This window comes from Phalacrocorax aristotelis, chromosome 9 (genome assembly GCF_949628215.1).
Source record: "Phalacrocorax aristotelis chromosome 9, bGulAri2.1, whole genome shotgun sequence".
Classification (NCBI taxonomy): Eukaryota; Metazoa; Chordata; class Aves; order Suliformes; family Phalacrocoracidae; genus Phalacrocorax; species Phalacrocorax aristotelis.
The window spans coordinates 631490-648520 of NC_134284.1; the positions used below are offsets into that span (position 1 = coordinate 631490).

The 17031-nt window shown below is 51.1% G+C and overlaps 1 protein-coding gene across 1 annotated transcript; it reads left to right on the forward strand.

Annotated features, from left to right (window-relative positions):
• The first annotated feature begins 13130 nt into the window (after nt 1-13130).
• On the forward strand, nt 13131-16827 carry ZFP36L1 (ZFP36 ring finger protein like 1). The gene is made up of 2 exons (XM_075103124.1): nt 13131-13362; nt 14301-16827. The coding sequence occupies exons 1-2, from the start codon at nt 13306-13308 to the stop codon at nt 15249-15251; spliced, it is 1008 nt and encodes a 335-aa protein (XP_074959225.1). The 5' UTR covers nt 13131-13305; the 3' UTR covers nt 15252-16827.
• The last annotated feature ends 204 nt before the right edge of the window (nt 16828-17031 follow it).

Consider the following 17031-nt stretch of genomic DNA (forward strand, 5'->3'; position numbering starts at 1 on the left):
GTGTCTTGTTCACATGTTCACTACCACTTGTTCTCATGCACGTACACATTTCCTTAAGCCAGCACAAACACACACAAACATGCACGCTCTTCCTAGTCTCGTACATGCACTCACCAGTACACACATGCACAGAAACACCTATTTTTTGCTTTTTCTGTTCCTAAAGAGAGATGGAAAAGCATGCACTTCACAAATGCCAACTGGCCATAACCGTATACAGCTCAGCTATGAGGTAGAGGTATCCCCCTCCAATGTATCATCATTGCAACAGCCTTTCTTCCTGGGACGAGCTTTGTGGCTGAGGGTTCAACTGCTTCAGGAAATGTGGTTTAGATTGTCATATTCATTCAGCAGCACAGCTATTTTTATTGGCCTGATTTAACCTGGACACTCAGCTTTTGGTGCATTGCTGGCTTTTGCTGCTGCTGATTTTCATTCTGTTTATACTGTTGGAGGTGACTGTGGGACCCTCCCTTTGGCAGCAGGCTTGCTCTTCTGAACAGTTTCACCAAAAGAGCCTTTGCCACCCACCACCCCCACACCTGCTCCTCAATGGGTCTTCACCATTTCTGTGGCACTTAGAAATTCTGGTTTGCATTTTGGAACAGCTGCATTTGAAACAGATGCTGTCATATCCACCACAGCTTCAATCAGTGGCGTTTTGATCTGTCAACAATATTAGAGGTGACAGACTGGTCATCTTTGAGCTGTGCATCTTAAACACATCTGAACTTGGGAGGAGCTGCACAACTCCACCCAGCATCCTAGCACTGCACTGGTGGGTCAACAAACTGCAAACTTCAGTAACAATTAGTGGGTACATTTTCTCAGCTGGATGTACACAGACTGAAAGGCAGTGAATTTTGGAGTCAGATGACTTTTTTTTTTGTTAATATAATGCTCACTCTGTAGGCCTGTAGGCCTGGAGATAGCAATTGTTCATCCACAGATAAACTACGGCAAGAAACAAAGCAGCGTACGTTGTGCATGTGCTGTTATTGCAGGGCAGTGCAAAGCCTCAGTTGGAAGGACACTGATGGAGAAATGTATTTCCAGGTAATTTCTGTCCTTTCTGCGGGGCTGGCAGGGGGAATGGTCATGGCAGACACGAAGACACCAATTACTGCAGAAATTAAATTGTGTGGATACTTGTCCACTAAGAAGTGCCTGTACTATTGGCTGAACTCTCATTTCACACCAGATGTCAGGTAGCCATTGAAAGGGAGATTTTCCTGCTGCTAGGAGTTACTATTATTATTATTATTATTATCATCATCATCATCATCATCATCATTATTTATTATCTAGCTGGACTGGCCACATGCAGGAGAGCTTAAAGAGAAAAACTGATCTGCTTTTCTCCCTGACCCCCCTGAAGGTGATCCCAAACTTCTGATTAAGCTCTAGGTACTTGCCAAGTAATACCTCCCCTGCAGAGCTGTGGGCTGGGATCTTGGCATTTCCCAAGTGGCACTAAGAGGGCAACATCCTCCTTTCCAGGAAAACTAATCCCAAATGTTTGAGAGTCGGGTTCCAAAATTTTGTCAGTCACCTAAAGAACATAATTTTTAAAATTAAAACCAATAATGTTGAATTCTGTATCGTTGCCTTTTGACTCTTTAGTCTTTGGCTCATGCTGCAGAGTTTTAATATTTTTCTCTGCACTAGGTAGCAGGAAAAGTGTGCTTTTCTTAATTGAAAAATGAGATTCTCTTATAACCACACAGTCTATGGAGCAGAGTCTTAAAAAAAAAAGAAGTAGGAACCAGTAGGAGCAGTAGCCTTCCTCTTCTCAAAACTCCAGTAGCCAGCAATCAATGTCTCATGTAGCACCTCTTATACCCTTACAGAAAGCTAAGGATTTGTAAGGAGGAAGTGCCCTGCTGTTGATCTCCAAGACTGCCTGGGCTTGGCAACATCGAGCAAACTGTGCCATGGAGCAGGGCAGCCCAGCATCCCATCAGTTCTCATTGCCTGTACTGTAAGGCAGCCCAGACACCAGGCCCAACGTCTCTGCTTCCCTGAGGAGCATGATTAGCTCTTCTCTGATGCCAATTAGTCCAGGCTTTGCTTTTGTTTCTCAGCCAAAAGCCTACCTCTCAATGGACCTAGGACCCCAGAGCAGCACTGGCCGTTGAGGGCAAGAAACCCTGCTTGATATATGTGACAGGCATCATTCAGCAAATGATTTCCCCTCCCTGGTCCCTCCACAGAGTGTGTGGTGAAGCTCCCTCCTCTGGGGCAGCCACCTGTAGATATGTGCCATTTCTCCTTCTCTCATTTCCCTGCAAAGCTTTCTGTAAGCAGGAAAAGTTGGAAACTCAGAAGGCAGCCCTCTGCTCCCAGCCCAGCTGCCTTCCTACATGAAAGGGTTAGATGCCTTTGCTCTGTGTCACCTCTCAGCCTCTGGTCCCCATACTCTAGTCACAGAATCCACACGGCTCTTTACTGACTTCATAAAAATAAACAAAGGCCTGGTAGCATTTAGGTCATACTAGTAAATTATTTACACACACACACCCCTTCTGCTACTTACTGCATGGGTCTCAGTGTCACCACACCCTGCCAGGGACTGCATTTGTCCCTGCCATGCAGTCCCCACTTTGTGACAGCTGGACGCTGATGTTGAGCTGGCTTTCAGTACAGGCTGGGCTTCGCCAACTGCTGCCCAACTCTGGATGTTGCCCACAAGGCAGTTGCATCCAGCCTCTGCAAAAGTGGGTCTTGGCAATCCAGACAGGGCAGGTACACTGCTACGGGTGGCTTGGCACACAGAGCTGAGCTCAGGCCAGGTATGAGGTTATCAGCAGATCACATCCAGCAGGGAACAGTACTGCGAGGCAGACCGGTGGCAAAGCACAAATTTCCCTTGCAACTAATTTTAAAAGCACCTTTACATCTTTCTTTTCAACTTGCATGGCACAAATAAACCATAAACATTAGCCAGTTGTTACTAACAGGAACCATTGTTTTGTAGCCCTCTGCTTCCCTGGTGCAAATAAAATAACATTATATGCCTCAATCTCCCTTCACGAAAAAGTCCCCCTCCAGCACTGTCTTTGATCCTCCATGCTTCCATGCTGCCTTTGGTGGACTTCTGATCTTGACTCAGCATGGTCCATCTTACAATATTTCTTTAGGTCCTGCTTCAAAGTGGGAAAGCAGACATGGATTGTGATGTGTGACCAGGTTATATGATGACATATCTTTCATGCTGACCTACGGTGCAGGTCTTTTACATGCAATGCTTGAACAGCCATTGCCCATGCCCACTGCATTGCAGTGGTTGCAAGCCAACTTCTAATTCAGAGTGCGAGGCTTGCCCAATTTCTTCTGAAATGGCTTGCTTCGGCATTTGTGTGTGCTGAACTTTCTCCGTCATTGTGGTTTGGTTTCCAAGTTTAGTTAGAAGCTTCTGGAGTTCCTCCCAGCTCTGCTGAGCCTTGCTAGCAGTTATAATACATGGTTCTCTGTTGGCAGCAAATTATGTTGCCTTGTTACCCTCTTCCCCCATTTCTGTTTTTTGAAACAGTATTCGGAGAGCCGCTTTCGTCTGCTCCAGGCATGGCCCCACTGCCCCCTCCCACCCCGGTAAGCTTTTCTTCCCTTGCTAGAACACTAGCCATTTACTTTTAATGCATTTTTCCCCCTCCTATCAGGTCTGACTCAATTTTCAATCCACGACAGGACTTTTCATACTGTGGCTGCCAAGTTTGTTTCATTCTTGGAAAGGCCTTTACCAAAAAACCTTTTGAAAGCATGTATTGTTGTGGTTTAACCCGGCAGGCAGCTAAACACCACACAGCTGTTTGCTCACTCCCCCTGCAGTGGGATGGGGAAGAGAATCGGAAAAAAGGTAAAACTCATCCATTGAGATAGAGACAATTTAATAGGACAGAAAATGTAGGGAAAATAATTTATAATTTTAAAAGAATAGACAAAACTAATGATGCAAAATGCAATTGCTCACCACCTGCTGACCGATGCCCAGTCAGTTCCTGAGCAGCAGCTGCACCCCCCAGACAACTCCCCCCAGTTTTTTTCTTCTGCCATCATATGGTATGGAATATCCCTTTAGCCAGTTTGGGTCAGCTGTCCCGGCTGTGTCCCCTCCCAGCTTCTGGTGTACTTCCAGACTCCTCGCTGGCAGGGCAGTATCAGAAGCTGAAAAGTCCTTGACTAGTGTAAGCATTGCTCAGCAACAACTAAAACATCAGTGTGTTATCAACATTATTGTCATCCTAAATCCAAAACACAGCACTATACCAGCTACTAGGAAGAAAATTTACTCTATCCCAGCTGAAACCAGGACATATATTTACTCTAGACCTGACTTGTTTCTATTCAGCTTTTTCAGAAGCTCACGGAAGTCAACTGACTAGCAGGGCATGATTTTGCTTTGCAAAAAAGTGTTCCATCAGTGGTCCCTGCACTGGGTGCCCAGCACAGCCCCCATTTTCCTAGAAGGCTTGTGCTGTGCCCAGTCCAGCCTTTTTAAAAATGCAGCTGCTCCCCCGAGTGGGGCGGGAGGGAGGATGCTGGGGCTCTGCCCTTTGCACTCTGGGGAGCAGCAGCAGGGCTGGGAGTGGAGATGAGGGGTGCTCCCTCCATGGCTGTGCCACAACGTGTTGTAGTTTCCTTGGTAAAACCCTTCGGTCCAGGTGCCATGCAGAGCAAAGGCCCGTCACCAGTACCAGTGGCTGTGCCGGGTGTTGAGGATGCTGTAGTGGGCACCAGCATCCAACCCCATGTGCGGGGTCTGCACCTGCCAGAGGCCAGCGGGAAACGCCTCAGACCAGTGTGGGGCTGCCCAGGTCTTTCTAGGGAAAGCAGAGCACTGCAGCCAAAATGCCAGTTCCTCATGCCCTGGGGAAGGCCACGTGGGAAAGCCCTCCAAAAGCTGCTGGAGCAGCCCCCCCGTATTCTCCCTCACCACAAGCTGAGCCTGGCCCTTCTCCTTTGATGCCCTCAGTGGTGGTGGTGGCATCCCCTCACCATGGTGGGTGGTAGCACAGCCCCACCACTGCCCAACCCCACAGTCGTCTTCCCAGGACGAGGACACCCCAGTTTAACTGCCCCATGGCCAAGTGTGAGCACTGACAGCCCATCCTGTCCTCTGGCTTTTGCTGCTTTCCCCTGAAATAACAGTGGAGTAACATGTGTAAAGAGACACATCCAGAAGTGGGGCATGGACCAGGAGACTCAGAAGTGGACGTGCCGGGGTGCCACTGGGGCTGAGGGCAGCTGATGGGGTGGGTGCAATTGCCTGAGCTACTTAGCCAGGTCCAGCACATTTGGGTCAATCTAGCAGTAGTTTGGTTTCCCAATCTACCTATGAAGTGCTTCAAAGGGTGCCACGAGAGTCTGCAAAGTGTGGCGGGAGCACCAGCGCCTGCTGAAGCCAGTGGGGAGGCCTCTGTGCTGCCAGGGCAGGCTGCAGCGGGAATTTTACCACTGACTCCTGGAGGAGCAGAGCTAGGCAAGCACACAAAGCCTTCCCAATCCGAGTTCAAATGTATAAATTTACCATATCTAATGCCTCCCTGAAATCCAGACAGACTCGATTACATTCTCTCTCTGTAATGAATCAGTAATTATATTGAAGAAGACTATTATTTGTTTGGCATGACCTATATAAACCCAACTTGGGGAGTGCATAGTTGGTGTGGTGCCAGTGCTCTGTGCCCTGTGTATTATTGCCTTATAAACACAACCATTGTTTGAATTTCAGATCAAAACAAACCGAGCCACGTAGCTTGTCAGTTATTAGATATCTTTTTCCCAAATGCTCACCCAGACCATATTACAATAACAATAATTATTATTACATACTTCCTTATTATATGTTTGTGCCGAGGTAGCACATTTGCCTTTTTCCCACACATTAGTAGCTTCTCTTGACTCTTATGATTCACTCCTGCTTATTTCCCAATGTCCGCGAGCTCTTTTTGCATTCTCAGCTGCATTTTGTTAAGACCTGCAGATTGGCGCAGGGACCCACGGTGCCGCATTGTACCAGTCTGCAAAAAGGGTTGCAACCGACACAGGTGCTTCGCTCCTTGAGGGAACATACAAACATTTGAAAGACATGGACCCTGCCCCCCATGTGCTTTATAAATATTTAACTTGGTCTGATAATGTGATAAGGACTGATAATGTGATTTGGACAGACTAAAGCCCAGCCCTGCTTGGGGAGGCCTGGAAATGGACCCTCTGAGAGAAATTGGCAGGGGGGGACCCAAGCCAGAGCACAGTGGTGATGCTTCCCACAGCCCCTGCCACAGCTGGGGGTAGGACTCACCTTGCCTACATTAGAACATCCAAAATTTAGTTGTCAAATCCTCAGCAAGTTGCAGATCTGCCTTTATAGTCACAGAAGAGAAGCGGGTGCTTGGCAGCCGAGTGTCAGCCCTTCTCAAGATAAATATTCAAGATAGGTGATATGAATCACACACTAGAGGTGCCTATTTGTCTCCATTGACTATGCAGGAAGCCTGTCTGACTAATTAGGTTTACACACCTAACTTTCAGGCACCTAAAATCAGGTGAGAGGAATCCCATCCTCATCAAAGTCTTCGCTACTACTGGCCTGACAAAGGAGGCAGTGGGGGAGGTTACCTGGAAATGCTCTCCCAGATCTGGACCCGACCAAACCCCTCTGTCCTCTGTGCATGGGAATCTGCAAAGCCTCACCTCCATGTCCTCCCTGCGCAGCTCCTACAGGCATGGGGCAATCCAGCCATGCCCAGCTGGCAGAGATGAAAGCACGTTGCCTGCTGTGGTCTGAATGAGGCAACGGTCTTGTGGGAAAAGGTATAATAGTGGAACTGAAGTCTGTATCATAATGCATCCAGCACAGGCAGGGAGAACGGGGGGGCTGGGGATGGGGGGGAAGAGACTTGACCTTGGCTTCCTGCCTGGTGCTAAAACTGTGTTTTGTTGGGATGGGATAGGCAGGAAAGCAAGCTGCCTCCCTGATGGAAATATCTCATGGAGTTGTGAGATGTGTGGAGTGCAACCCGTGTGTTTGGAAACAAGATTATGACAAGTTTCACCATGAAGGGGCAAAGCAGTACTTTTCAGAGGACTATAGCTGGGCTTATTGGAGGTGAGCTGCCACCAGCACAGCATGCAGCACCTTCTGACACCAGCATTGCGTGTCAGACAAATGTCATGATTTGAGAGGCTCCTGAGTAGTTTTAGACTTTCTCCTTAGAAAAAAGAAAGGTGAAAGCATTTAGTTGTAGCACATTCTTTCAGAGGGAAAAATCATGGAAACATTCCACTGTTTGACATCTGCTGAATACATCAGCAGCCAGGGCTGTGCCGGCTGGAAACAGGCAGAGGCCAACAGAAATTGCTGTGCTGCATTATCACCCTGCTGTGTACGGACTTGGGAGTGTGGAAGCAGGATTTTAAAAAAATGTGGCATTTGTTCTGGTTTCTGAGTTCTGTGCATTTCCATGTCTCTGATCACTTCTGTTTCATGCACTAACCACCCTATCAATACAAGGGCAATTGCTGTTTCAATGTTCAGCAGGTGGCACTTGCTTTTTTTCCCTGGAAACTGTCAACAGCCTTTTTAAAGCTTCTGGCACTTCCCTTAACCTGCATGACAATTTCTTTAGGTGAGACATATTTCACTTGTCTCTGCCATGGCAGGCACAGAGCCCTGTGCAGACTAGGCCAGGATAAAGGTACCTATTTGAGGCTGTGCCCTTGCTGTACACCATAATCAGCTCCTGAGTCCAAGCCCAGCAGGGATGCTGGGGACCCCAGGATCACCATGTGCCTGGCTGCAACCTGGAGGAAAGAGGGTGCCAGCACCCAGCTGCGCAGGTGGTGGGGTCCCCGCAGGGAGAGGGATGGGGTGCTGCTCCAGGGACCCGCAGCGTGATGGCACACTGACAGCTGCTTCATGGTTCTCCTCCATCAGTGCCACGAAACATCTCTTGCTCCATCCCTCACCTTGCTGTAGCCAGGCTGGGGCACTTTCTCAGCTCCTGTTACCACACTGGCAGGATGGAAATCCCTTCTCAGCTTCACACAGTTGCAGCGCATTCAGGGAGGAGAGACCAGACAAGACTTACTCTGTACCCTAAAGGGTTTGCAACTCCTCTGAGAATGGGCAAACCCCAAAAAGAAGAAGGAGGTTTCTCTGCAGGAGGCTGTGGGTGCCAGCAGTGAGCAAGCAGCAGGGAGGGCTGCAGTGCTGTGGAAGGGGGATGCTGGGCTTTCCAGCCCTGTGCCCTATGTCCAGACAGGGTGTGCAGACCCCAGGCAGGCTGGTGGGTACCCTGCACCCAGGCCAGGGGCAGAGGGGCAGAGTCCTCTTCCAGCACCTTCACTTTCCACAGCCAAGCGGCAGTTGGTCCTGGTGATGCTCTTTTCCTCCAGCCCCTCAAACCCATTATCTTCCACACTGGTTTGTGCCTCAACCCTGCTCCCACCCTCAGCACAAGCTGCACATGTCTGGGTGCAGCTAGACAGACCCTGAGACGTGGCTGGGCCAGCTGCCTGGGCAGTTGTGACAAACAGCTGAACACTAGCATGGGCTTACTGTCCTGCTATGTGGAAACATGCTAATTGCATTAGCATTTCCACTGGAAATTATAACTTAGATCCATTAAGTTCAGCCAATTTCCTTACCCTGTATCTGCTAAAGGGACACCTCTGCTTTTCCCACTGTAGCACCTTGTCAGTGGCACCAGTGCTAAATTTGAGGCAGGCTAGTCACATCCATGTGACACTTCCAAGAAGAGGCCACATGCTACCTCCACCTCCTGTCTCACCCTCCCTTCACTTTCTCCAGAGGCAGCCCAGCATCTGAGAGCTACACAGAGAAACAGAAAACCCTCTTTAAGAACAATGAAATCAGATCCCAAACCCCATTACTAATTAGTAAAGATGTCCTGTAATTTAGATCATCTTGGATGGTCTTTCAGTCATTCACAGGTGTAAAGTCAGAAGAATTAAGGGCTTATAATATTTGTCTGGCACCGTTCTCACCAATTCCAGCAAAAATAATGGAGCTAGCTTCTTGGGTTTCCTGCCACCACAAAGTACCCACATGCACACACACTCTGTTTTATGAATGTTTACATACCCAAGCTGCCAGGAATCTCACTCCCGTTACTTCCCACCACCTTAACACACTTTCCTGTATCTGCGAATTTGTTTTCTCACGGAGCAGCTGGTCATATCCCTTTTGCTTGGGAGCAGGCAGAGGCTGGGCTTCCTCAGGTGCCAGAAAAGCCTGGCAGAGGGCGCACCTACAGGCTGTGGCTTCCATTCCAAGCCATTCACACCTCCCAGTGGCTACCCAGAGATGTTCCATGGAAGGAGCGCAAGGCCAAAATAAAAGGAAGGGTTAAAAGGTTAGTGAGGAGGTGCCTGGAACAGCGGAAACCTCTACACTGTTTTGTGGAGACCAGCAGAAAGACACCTCCACACCTCCACCTCCAGGGGCACAGCCAACAAAAATAGCACCAGACCCGAAAGATATGAATAGAATAGCGACTTCAGAAAGCTTCGACTCATTTTACAGCCCCAGCAGAAATAAAGGCAGGAGTTTTGTCCTTCCTCTAATCCCAACCTCCATATGTTGGAGCACCGCTGTAGAAAAGACACGTCTATTTAGCTGAAGATTCCCACTGGAGCAGGGGAGCGAAATGCCTAATTCATCCGAAACTCACAGGAGAAAACCTCGCTCATGACAAAAGCGCTTCCTTTTCCTAGCTTGAAACTTTGGGAACTGGGTGGTAAGAGGGGGAACAAACCAAACCCCCACCCCACCTTGTTTTCAACAATTCAGGCTTTTTTGCACGTGTGTTCTTGCTCGGTGACTCTGACGCAAGCAGACCTGCAGCCTTCCTATTGCTGAATAGCTCCAGGTGAAGATAAGTAGAGATGTCTTAAGATAGCAATCTTCTCTTGTTGCTATGGGAGCTATAACATCACCAAATATATTTGTGGCAAAGCTGGCACTTGGATTCAGTTTATACTCAGTGCTGAAAGTAACCTTTTATTACCCTGACGGGGAGTTAAACTGGGCAAGGCGTGCAGCCATCCCGTGAGACTGTTCTCCAGCTGTTCTCACAGCAGAGGCCAGCGTGTGAAACCATGCCCCGTGGCTCAGGGTCGGGATAGTGCTGACTTGTACTTCCCAGTGCTGACCTCCTCCTGCCCGGCCCAAACAATCTGACACTGCACAGCTAATCCCAAGTTTGTGAGGTCCACCGCCAAGCCCATCAGGGTTAGACAGAGTATAAAGCATAAAAGCAGACCCCAACTGTAAAAATAACCAAACTGGGCCAGATCAAAGGTCTGCTGTACCTCCAACAGCAGCCAATGCTTAGGGGGAAAACCGGGAATGAGAGAGTGATACTTTGCTGTGCACGTCCAGCAACGTGCTGTGGAGGTCTGCCTTTGCCTTTAGTAAAGCTCCAGGGACTTTTCCTCCATAAATTTGTCACATTGCTTTTTTGACCCCATTTATACTTTTGACCTCCACAGCATCATGTGCCAACGAGCCCGCAGTTTTATATACACACATGATCGGAAAAAAGTACTCCTTTAAGCCTCCTGCCTTTATCATTTCATTCATTGCCCTCTGCTTCTTCCCTGTTTTCTGGCCATTCTGGCCCATTTCAGCTCTCATTTGGGAAAGCGGTTCTTAATTCCTCCGTTAAATGTGTGTACAGGCCTGATGATGACTCTTATCCCTCCGTATTTTGAGATGAGTTTAGCATCTGCTTGCATCAGAACCAGGGAACGAGAATGCTCCAGAAGCTGCTTTTGTGCCAAGGATGGATTTGGGAGGGGCTCGGGAAGTCCTGAACATTTATTCCTGCTTCCTGGGTGCAGCTGTAGTATCCCAGATGGAATGTGCTGGCCTGGACGGATTGACCCACACAAGAAGGCTAGTGAGCATAGCACTGCATTCATTCACTTTTTCACTAATCCTCTTTAATAATTGACTTTCATTTATTCGTTTACCTATCTTTATTCATTTGCATCTATCAAAGTTCTGGCACGGCTCTGGCAGGAGGTGCAAGGCTCTGATTTTTTCATTCCTCCGCTCACTGTGAATTCATGCCTACACAAATTCCCACTCTGGCCCGGAGGCCTCTGACTTTTAGCCACGAGGTGGGGTGAGCAGCTAAATTCCTGAACTGAGCATGTGCGCAGCCAATGCAAAGCAGACCACCATGGAGTCGGGGTTTGCCAAGCTAAATCACTGGAAAAAAAATTCCTTTTCAGCTTCAGCCTTCACTGCTCGATCCGTGGAAAGGTGTAACCTTAAGCCCCATGCTTCCCAAACAAACACACACGGTGCAAGCGAATAATGCAAAAAGTAGCAGGGGTAGGCGGCTGCACTGGCGGTGGGGCTGCCAGCCCCCCGCTACCCCTGCACTGAGCCCTCCACTCAGCCTCACACCATGGCCGGTGTGTTCCTGGCGGGAGCCAGGGCGAAAACTGGGATGGGAGCGACTCAGTAGTGAAAGAGTTATCTCGGCTGGCTTTCTCAGTAACTCTTGGAAAGTCCCTGAAATGACGTTTCTAACCTAACAATTAAAATGGGTTTAATTATAGAGAGGCTCAGAGCCCTGGGAACAAGCACCATCTACAGAATGAGTAAACAACTGCAGAAAATAATAGGCTGGTCTCTCCCCTGGTTACTCCTCACTTCTGGCCAAGGTAAGGAGAAAAAAAAAGGAAACCAGAAAGAGAAGGAAATTCGAGGAACCTGATTGCTTTCCTTAAGTAAATAATCATAATATTAAAAACCTCCTGAAATCTGGGAGAGCCAGAGCCTGCAGGCATTTCTCTCGGTTGGTTATTTTGGCTGTTCTTGAAGACCAAAGGCGGGGAAAAAAGATCAGCCACCAGCTCAAAGTCCAGATCCTGCAACTCTAAAGCAAACAGAAGAGGAAGCGGATCATTTGTTTGAAGTTTTCAGTGCGATGGCCGCTCGGGTCGGCGTTGCACTGCCTGAGCCAGGCATTTCTTTTCTCCCAGCCAAGCGGGAGGGAGAGTCCCTGGTGCCGGGGCAGGGGCCCCCCCTCACCCACCTGCACAGGGGACAGGGCCCGGATGCCGTCGCTTGGCCTTAGATGAAACACCCGCTAAAGTTATAGTTAGGGCAAGAAGCCTTGCCTCAGCTGGGGCTAAAGGTTTAGGGGCAGCAGATTTCATGCCAAGGCACCCTGGTATCGACAAGCCTTGAAACGTTTTGCCTCTTTTTTTTTTTTTTTTTTTTTTGTTTACACAGAGACTGCCACCGTCCTTCCCCCTCCTCCCGCCGTATCAATATTGGTATGAATCATGCTTTGCCTACTAAAATCTGGAACAGATTACTTGCTCAGAGACTTTTTTTTTTTCAGTTTTACAATTTCAAGTTGTGGAGACTGGAAGAGGACTACACAGGGAGAACAGGCAGAACTTATCAAACACCCTTTTAAAGGGCAAACCCATATTTTAACGATTTAAATTAATGTGGATGTGAGCTATTTCCCCTTGCAGACCCTGCCAGGTTTCAATAAAAACTGGAAAAAAGGAGTAAGGCTCAGGGAGAGGAGGTGGGGAGGGGGGCGACGTCAATCAACACAAAGCCAGTCAGCTTGTGAAAACGCGAGGACGGACGGCCGCGCCGAAAATGGATCCAACCGGTGCAAATGGAGGCGGGCCGACGCCGGGCCGGCCTGGGCCGGGAAGGGGTCCCGCCGGCTGTGAAACGGCGCTAGCCCCGGCCTGCTAGCGGCGCGGGGGCTGCTCCCTCCGGGGGGCCGCGGGGAACCCGCCGAGGTTCCGGGCAGCATTAACCAGGGAGGTGCGGGCAGCCCCCGCCGCGCGCCCGGCCCCGCATGACACGCGTGCACCGCTTCGCACCGGCGCGCGCACAACCGCCTCCTCCACAGCGGGGGAGGACGGCCAGCCCCCCCCCCCCCCCCGCCCCGCTCCCCCCCTCTTTCCCCCCCCCCAAAAAAGTTTTCCTGTGCCCGCCCGCCCGGGTGATTCAGTCGCGGTGTCAATCACCCTGCCCTCCTCCTCCCCTTCCTCTCGCCGCCGGCTCCTCCTCCCGAGGGGTAAGTCCGAAACTTTATAAGTGAGCTTTCCCCGAGCGCGGTGGAAGCGGCGGCGGGCAGCGGCACCGCAGGCAGCAGGAGCAAAGAGCAGCGAGAGCGGCGGCAGGGGGGGGAGGCTGCGAGGCAGGGCGCTGGAGGCTGTGCCTGACCCACGCTGTGACTCCGCGTGTTGGTGTGCTGCTGCTGCCCGCCCCGCTTCCCCCCTCGGGCGCCGAAGATGTCCACAGCCCTGGTGTCGCCCACCATCTTCGACCTGAGCGAAGTTTTATGCAAGGTAAGGGCGCAGTCGGGGGCGGCTCCCCCAGCTTCGGGGCTCTTCAGCTCCTTCGGGGTGTGTGTTTGGGGGGCTTTGCTGTTTTTTCTGTTTGTGCCTTTCGGTTTGGTTTTTTTTTTTCCCTCGTTTTCTGGTCGGGAACAAGTTTGACGCCGGGCGAGAGGCCGAAAGCGAGCGCCCTGTCCCGGGGCGCGGAGTGCCCCCGCCGCCTGCCCTTCCCGCCTCGGCCGCTCGGGAGGAGGGGCGGGGGAACACACGGCGGGGGGGCAGCACCCGTGCTCCCGGCGGGCCGAGCAGCGGCGCCGGGCGGGGATGGGGGGGGTGCGTTGGGGGGGGGCCGGATCCTGACCCTGGGGCCGCCGCGCCGCAACACGCCAGGGCGCGGCGCGGCGGGCGGTGGCGCTGCCGCGGGGCCGAGCGGGAAAGAGGGAGAGGCGGCGGGAAGGAGGGAGAGGCGGCGGGCGGGCTCTGTCCCCGCGGGGCCCGGCCGCCCCTCGCCCAGCCCCGCCGGGAGGGGAAGCGGGGCGGCGGGGGCTGGGGGGGAGCCGCTGTGGGAGGGGGGGAGCGGGGGCTGGTGGCGGGGCGCCAGGCTCCGCACTGCCCTTCCTGCTCGCCGCCGGCCCCCGTGGGGGGCTTTCCCACCAAAGAGCTCCAGCCTCGGGAGTGTCTTTGGACGCAGCGGCGGCTCCCCCCCGTCTGGCGCTTGGCTCGCTTCGATACTCTCCCTCGGCGCGGGCTAGGGGGGCGGGCGGTCAGGCACTCGGTGGAGCTGCGAAAGGGGCGCAGCAGATGCGGGCGGGGGGGTCCGTCGGGGCAGGGCGGCCGCCGCTCCCCGGGGGCTCCCTGCTCGCCGCCCGGCGGCGGGAACCGGCGGGGCGGTGTGGGGAACGCCGGAGGAGGGGCGGTGGCAGTGACCGGCCCGTGCTTTCTCCCCGCAGAGCAACAAGATGTTGAATTACACCCCCTCGGGTGTCAGCGGGTGCCTGCTGGACAGGAAGGCGGTGGGCACCCCGGCCGGCGGGGGTTTCCCTAGGAGGCACTCTGTCACCCTGCCCAACTCCAAGTTTCACCAGAACCAGCTCCTCAGCAGCCTGAAAGGGGAGCCGGCTCCCATGCTGGGCCCCCGGGAAAACCGCTTCCGGGACCGCTCCTTCTCCGAGGGTGGCGAGCGCCTGCTGCAGCAGAAGCAGCCCGGGGGACAGGTCAACTCCAGCCGCTACAAGACGGAGCTGTGTCGCCCTTTCGAGGAGAACGGCGCCTGCAAGTACGGCGACAAGTGCCAGTTCGCCCACGGCATCCACGAGCTGCGGAGCCTCACCCGCCACCCCAAGTACAAGACCGAGCTCTGCCGCACTTTCCACACCATCGGCTTCTGCCCCTACGGGCCGCGCTGCCACTTCATCCACAACGCGGAGGAGCGCCGCGCCGTGGCAGGGAGCCGGGAGCCTGCCGTCACCGACAGACCACGCCTGCAGCACAGCTTCAGCTTTGCCGGCTTCCCCAGCACTGCTGCCAGCGGGCTGCTGGACAGCCCCACTTCCATCACCCCGCCACCCATGCTGAGCACCGACGACTTGCTGGGCTCCCCCACCTTGCCTGACTGCGCCAGCAACCCCTTTACCTTCTCCAGCCAGGAGCTGGCCAGTCTCTTTGCCCCCAGCATGGGGGTGCAGGTGCCCGGCGGGAGTTCTCCTACCACCTTCTTGTTCAGGCCCATGTCTGAGTCCCCCAACATGTTTGACTCGCCGCCTAGTCCTCAGGACTCCCTCTCTGACCAGGAGGGCTATCTGAGCAGCTCCAGCAGCAGCCACAGTGGCTCAGATTCCCCTATCCTGGACACCTCAAGACGTCTTCCCATCTTCAGCAGACTCTCCATCTCTGATGACTAATCTGGGGTTTCCTCTTGCCCCCCCGCCCCACCTCTATTATGATGTTAAGCTGAACTCCCCCACCCCCAGTAGTCTGAGCTGGATGTTAACATGTCCACCTGCCTGCCCTGACCCACTGGCTTAAACCTTAAGTGCCAAATTACGATGAAAAGCAATAACGTTTACAAAATTAGTGCCTTTAACACTTTCACTGTGACTGTATTACCTCTCCAGCTGCAGAGGGCACCAGCAGCTCTGTGCACTTCCAGATGTGCAGGAAATGTCCGGATCCAGCTCCCTCCACTGGCCATGTACTGCATTGCCCTTTCCCAGTCCCTTCCCGACTGGCCAGTTTCTGCTAGGCTGCAGGCATGTGGGCAAGCGTTAACGTCCAGTCCTCTTGCTCCCCTCCCCTTATAAAAGACTAATCTTGCCTGGATCTGCTCAGGTCTGTGGGAAGAAAAGCTGAGAATGGACAAAGATTGTAACATGAGTGGGACTTCAACTGGGAGGAAGAAAACAAAGCAAAAGAAAACAAAAAACAGATGGACTATGAGAGACTTGATTTTGGTGCTAAAAGTTCCCTGTGTATTCATGTGACATCTTAAAACAAATAGAGAGGGGGTGGGACCGACGGAAGTCATTCCACACACACAAGTTCATGTAAACAAAGTTCCAGTAGACATAGCTTTAATGGTTTTTTGCTCTAGAGTACTTTAGACCTATCTTAGAGCACACATGCCAAGCTTTTTACTATTTTTTTCCTGGGTTTTTAATTTTTGTATACAGAAATTGGAGAGCAAATTTTGCTTGTCACTGCACAACAATATAAAAAAGCTTATTTAACTTATCAAAACGTATTTATTGCCGAAACCTATGCTTTTTTTGTTAATTTTGTTCATATTTATCGGGATGATGAATCCATAGAATATATTCTTTTATGTTTAAATTATGATCTTCCATATTAATCTTAAGATTGTGAAGTGTCTTTTTCCTTTTTTCCCCACAGTTTAATATATTATACTACAATGACATTTTTTGTAACTTTACACCTTTTTGGTTATTTTATTTTAAAAAATGAAAAATTAATTTAAAAAATGCAAAAACTGTGTTTGGATTATTTATTTTAGAATTCCTTCCCCCCCCCTTTTTTTTTTTGTGTTGGACTGCAAATTGAGTTAATGTGCTTCTTTGCCTTTCCTCTTCTCTTCCTCCTCCCCTCCCCTGGCTCTTGCTTACCTGGGCTTTAGAATGTACATACCTGAGCTCTGTTGCGAGACAGTGTGGAAGGAAGACCTCTTTTCTTCCTCTTTTTGTATAGGTTCTTCAAGGAGAAAAGCCTTGGCCTCAAAGTGCCTATCTGAAGACATTCCAAATACAGTTTGTCTTTGCATTTCTGTATTCCAAGTTTGGAGGTTTCCTTGCCGAGGTGAATGGGACTGGCACAAAGAGAATGATGAATGTAATTTTTCTCCCCCTGTTACTGTTCACTACATTGCTTTTTCTTCCTCTTTGTGTGAGTTTATTTAAAAGAGAATCTCTTTTGTAATGACTGTTCGCAGTTTAAATCAATAAACCCCAAGTTTTTTTCAATAAACTGACAGTGGAGCTGGTTTTACTTGCAGAAATTGAGGGGCTGGTTTTAGACAACCACTCAAATGCAGATACTTCCCTTCTCTTTACCTTGAGGTGCCCATGGTGTGTGCAGGCATCCCTCTGTCCTTCCTCACTGATTCAGTGGGTCAACCCTGCAGGGGTGTAGGTGCACAGATCAAGGGCAGCAAATAGCCTGATGTGACCT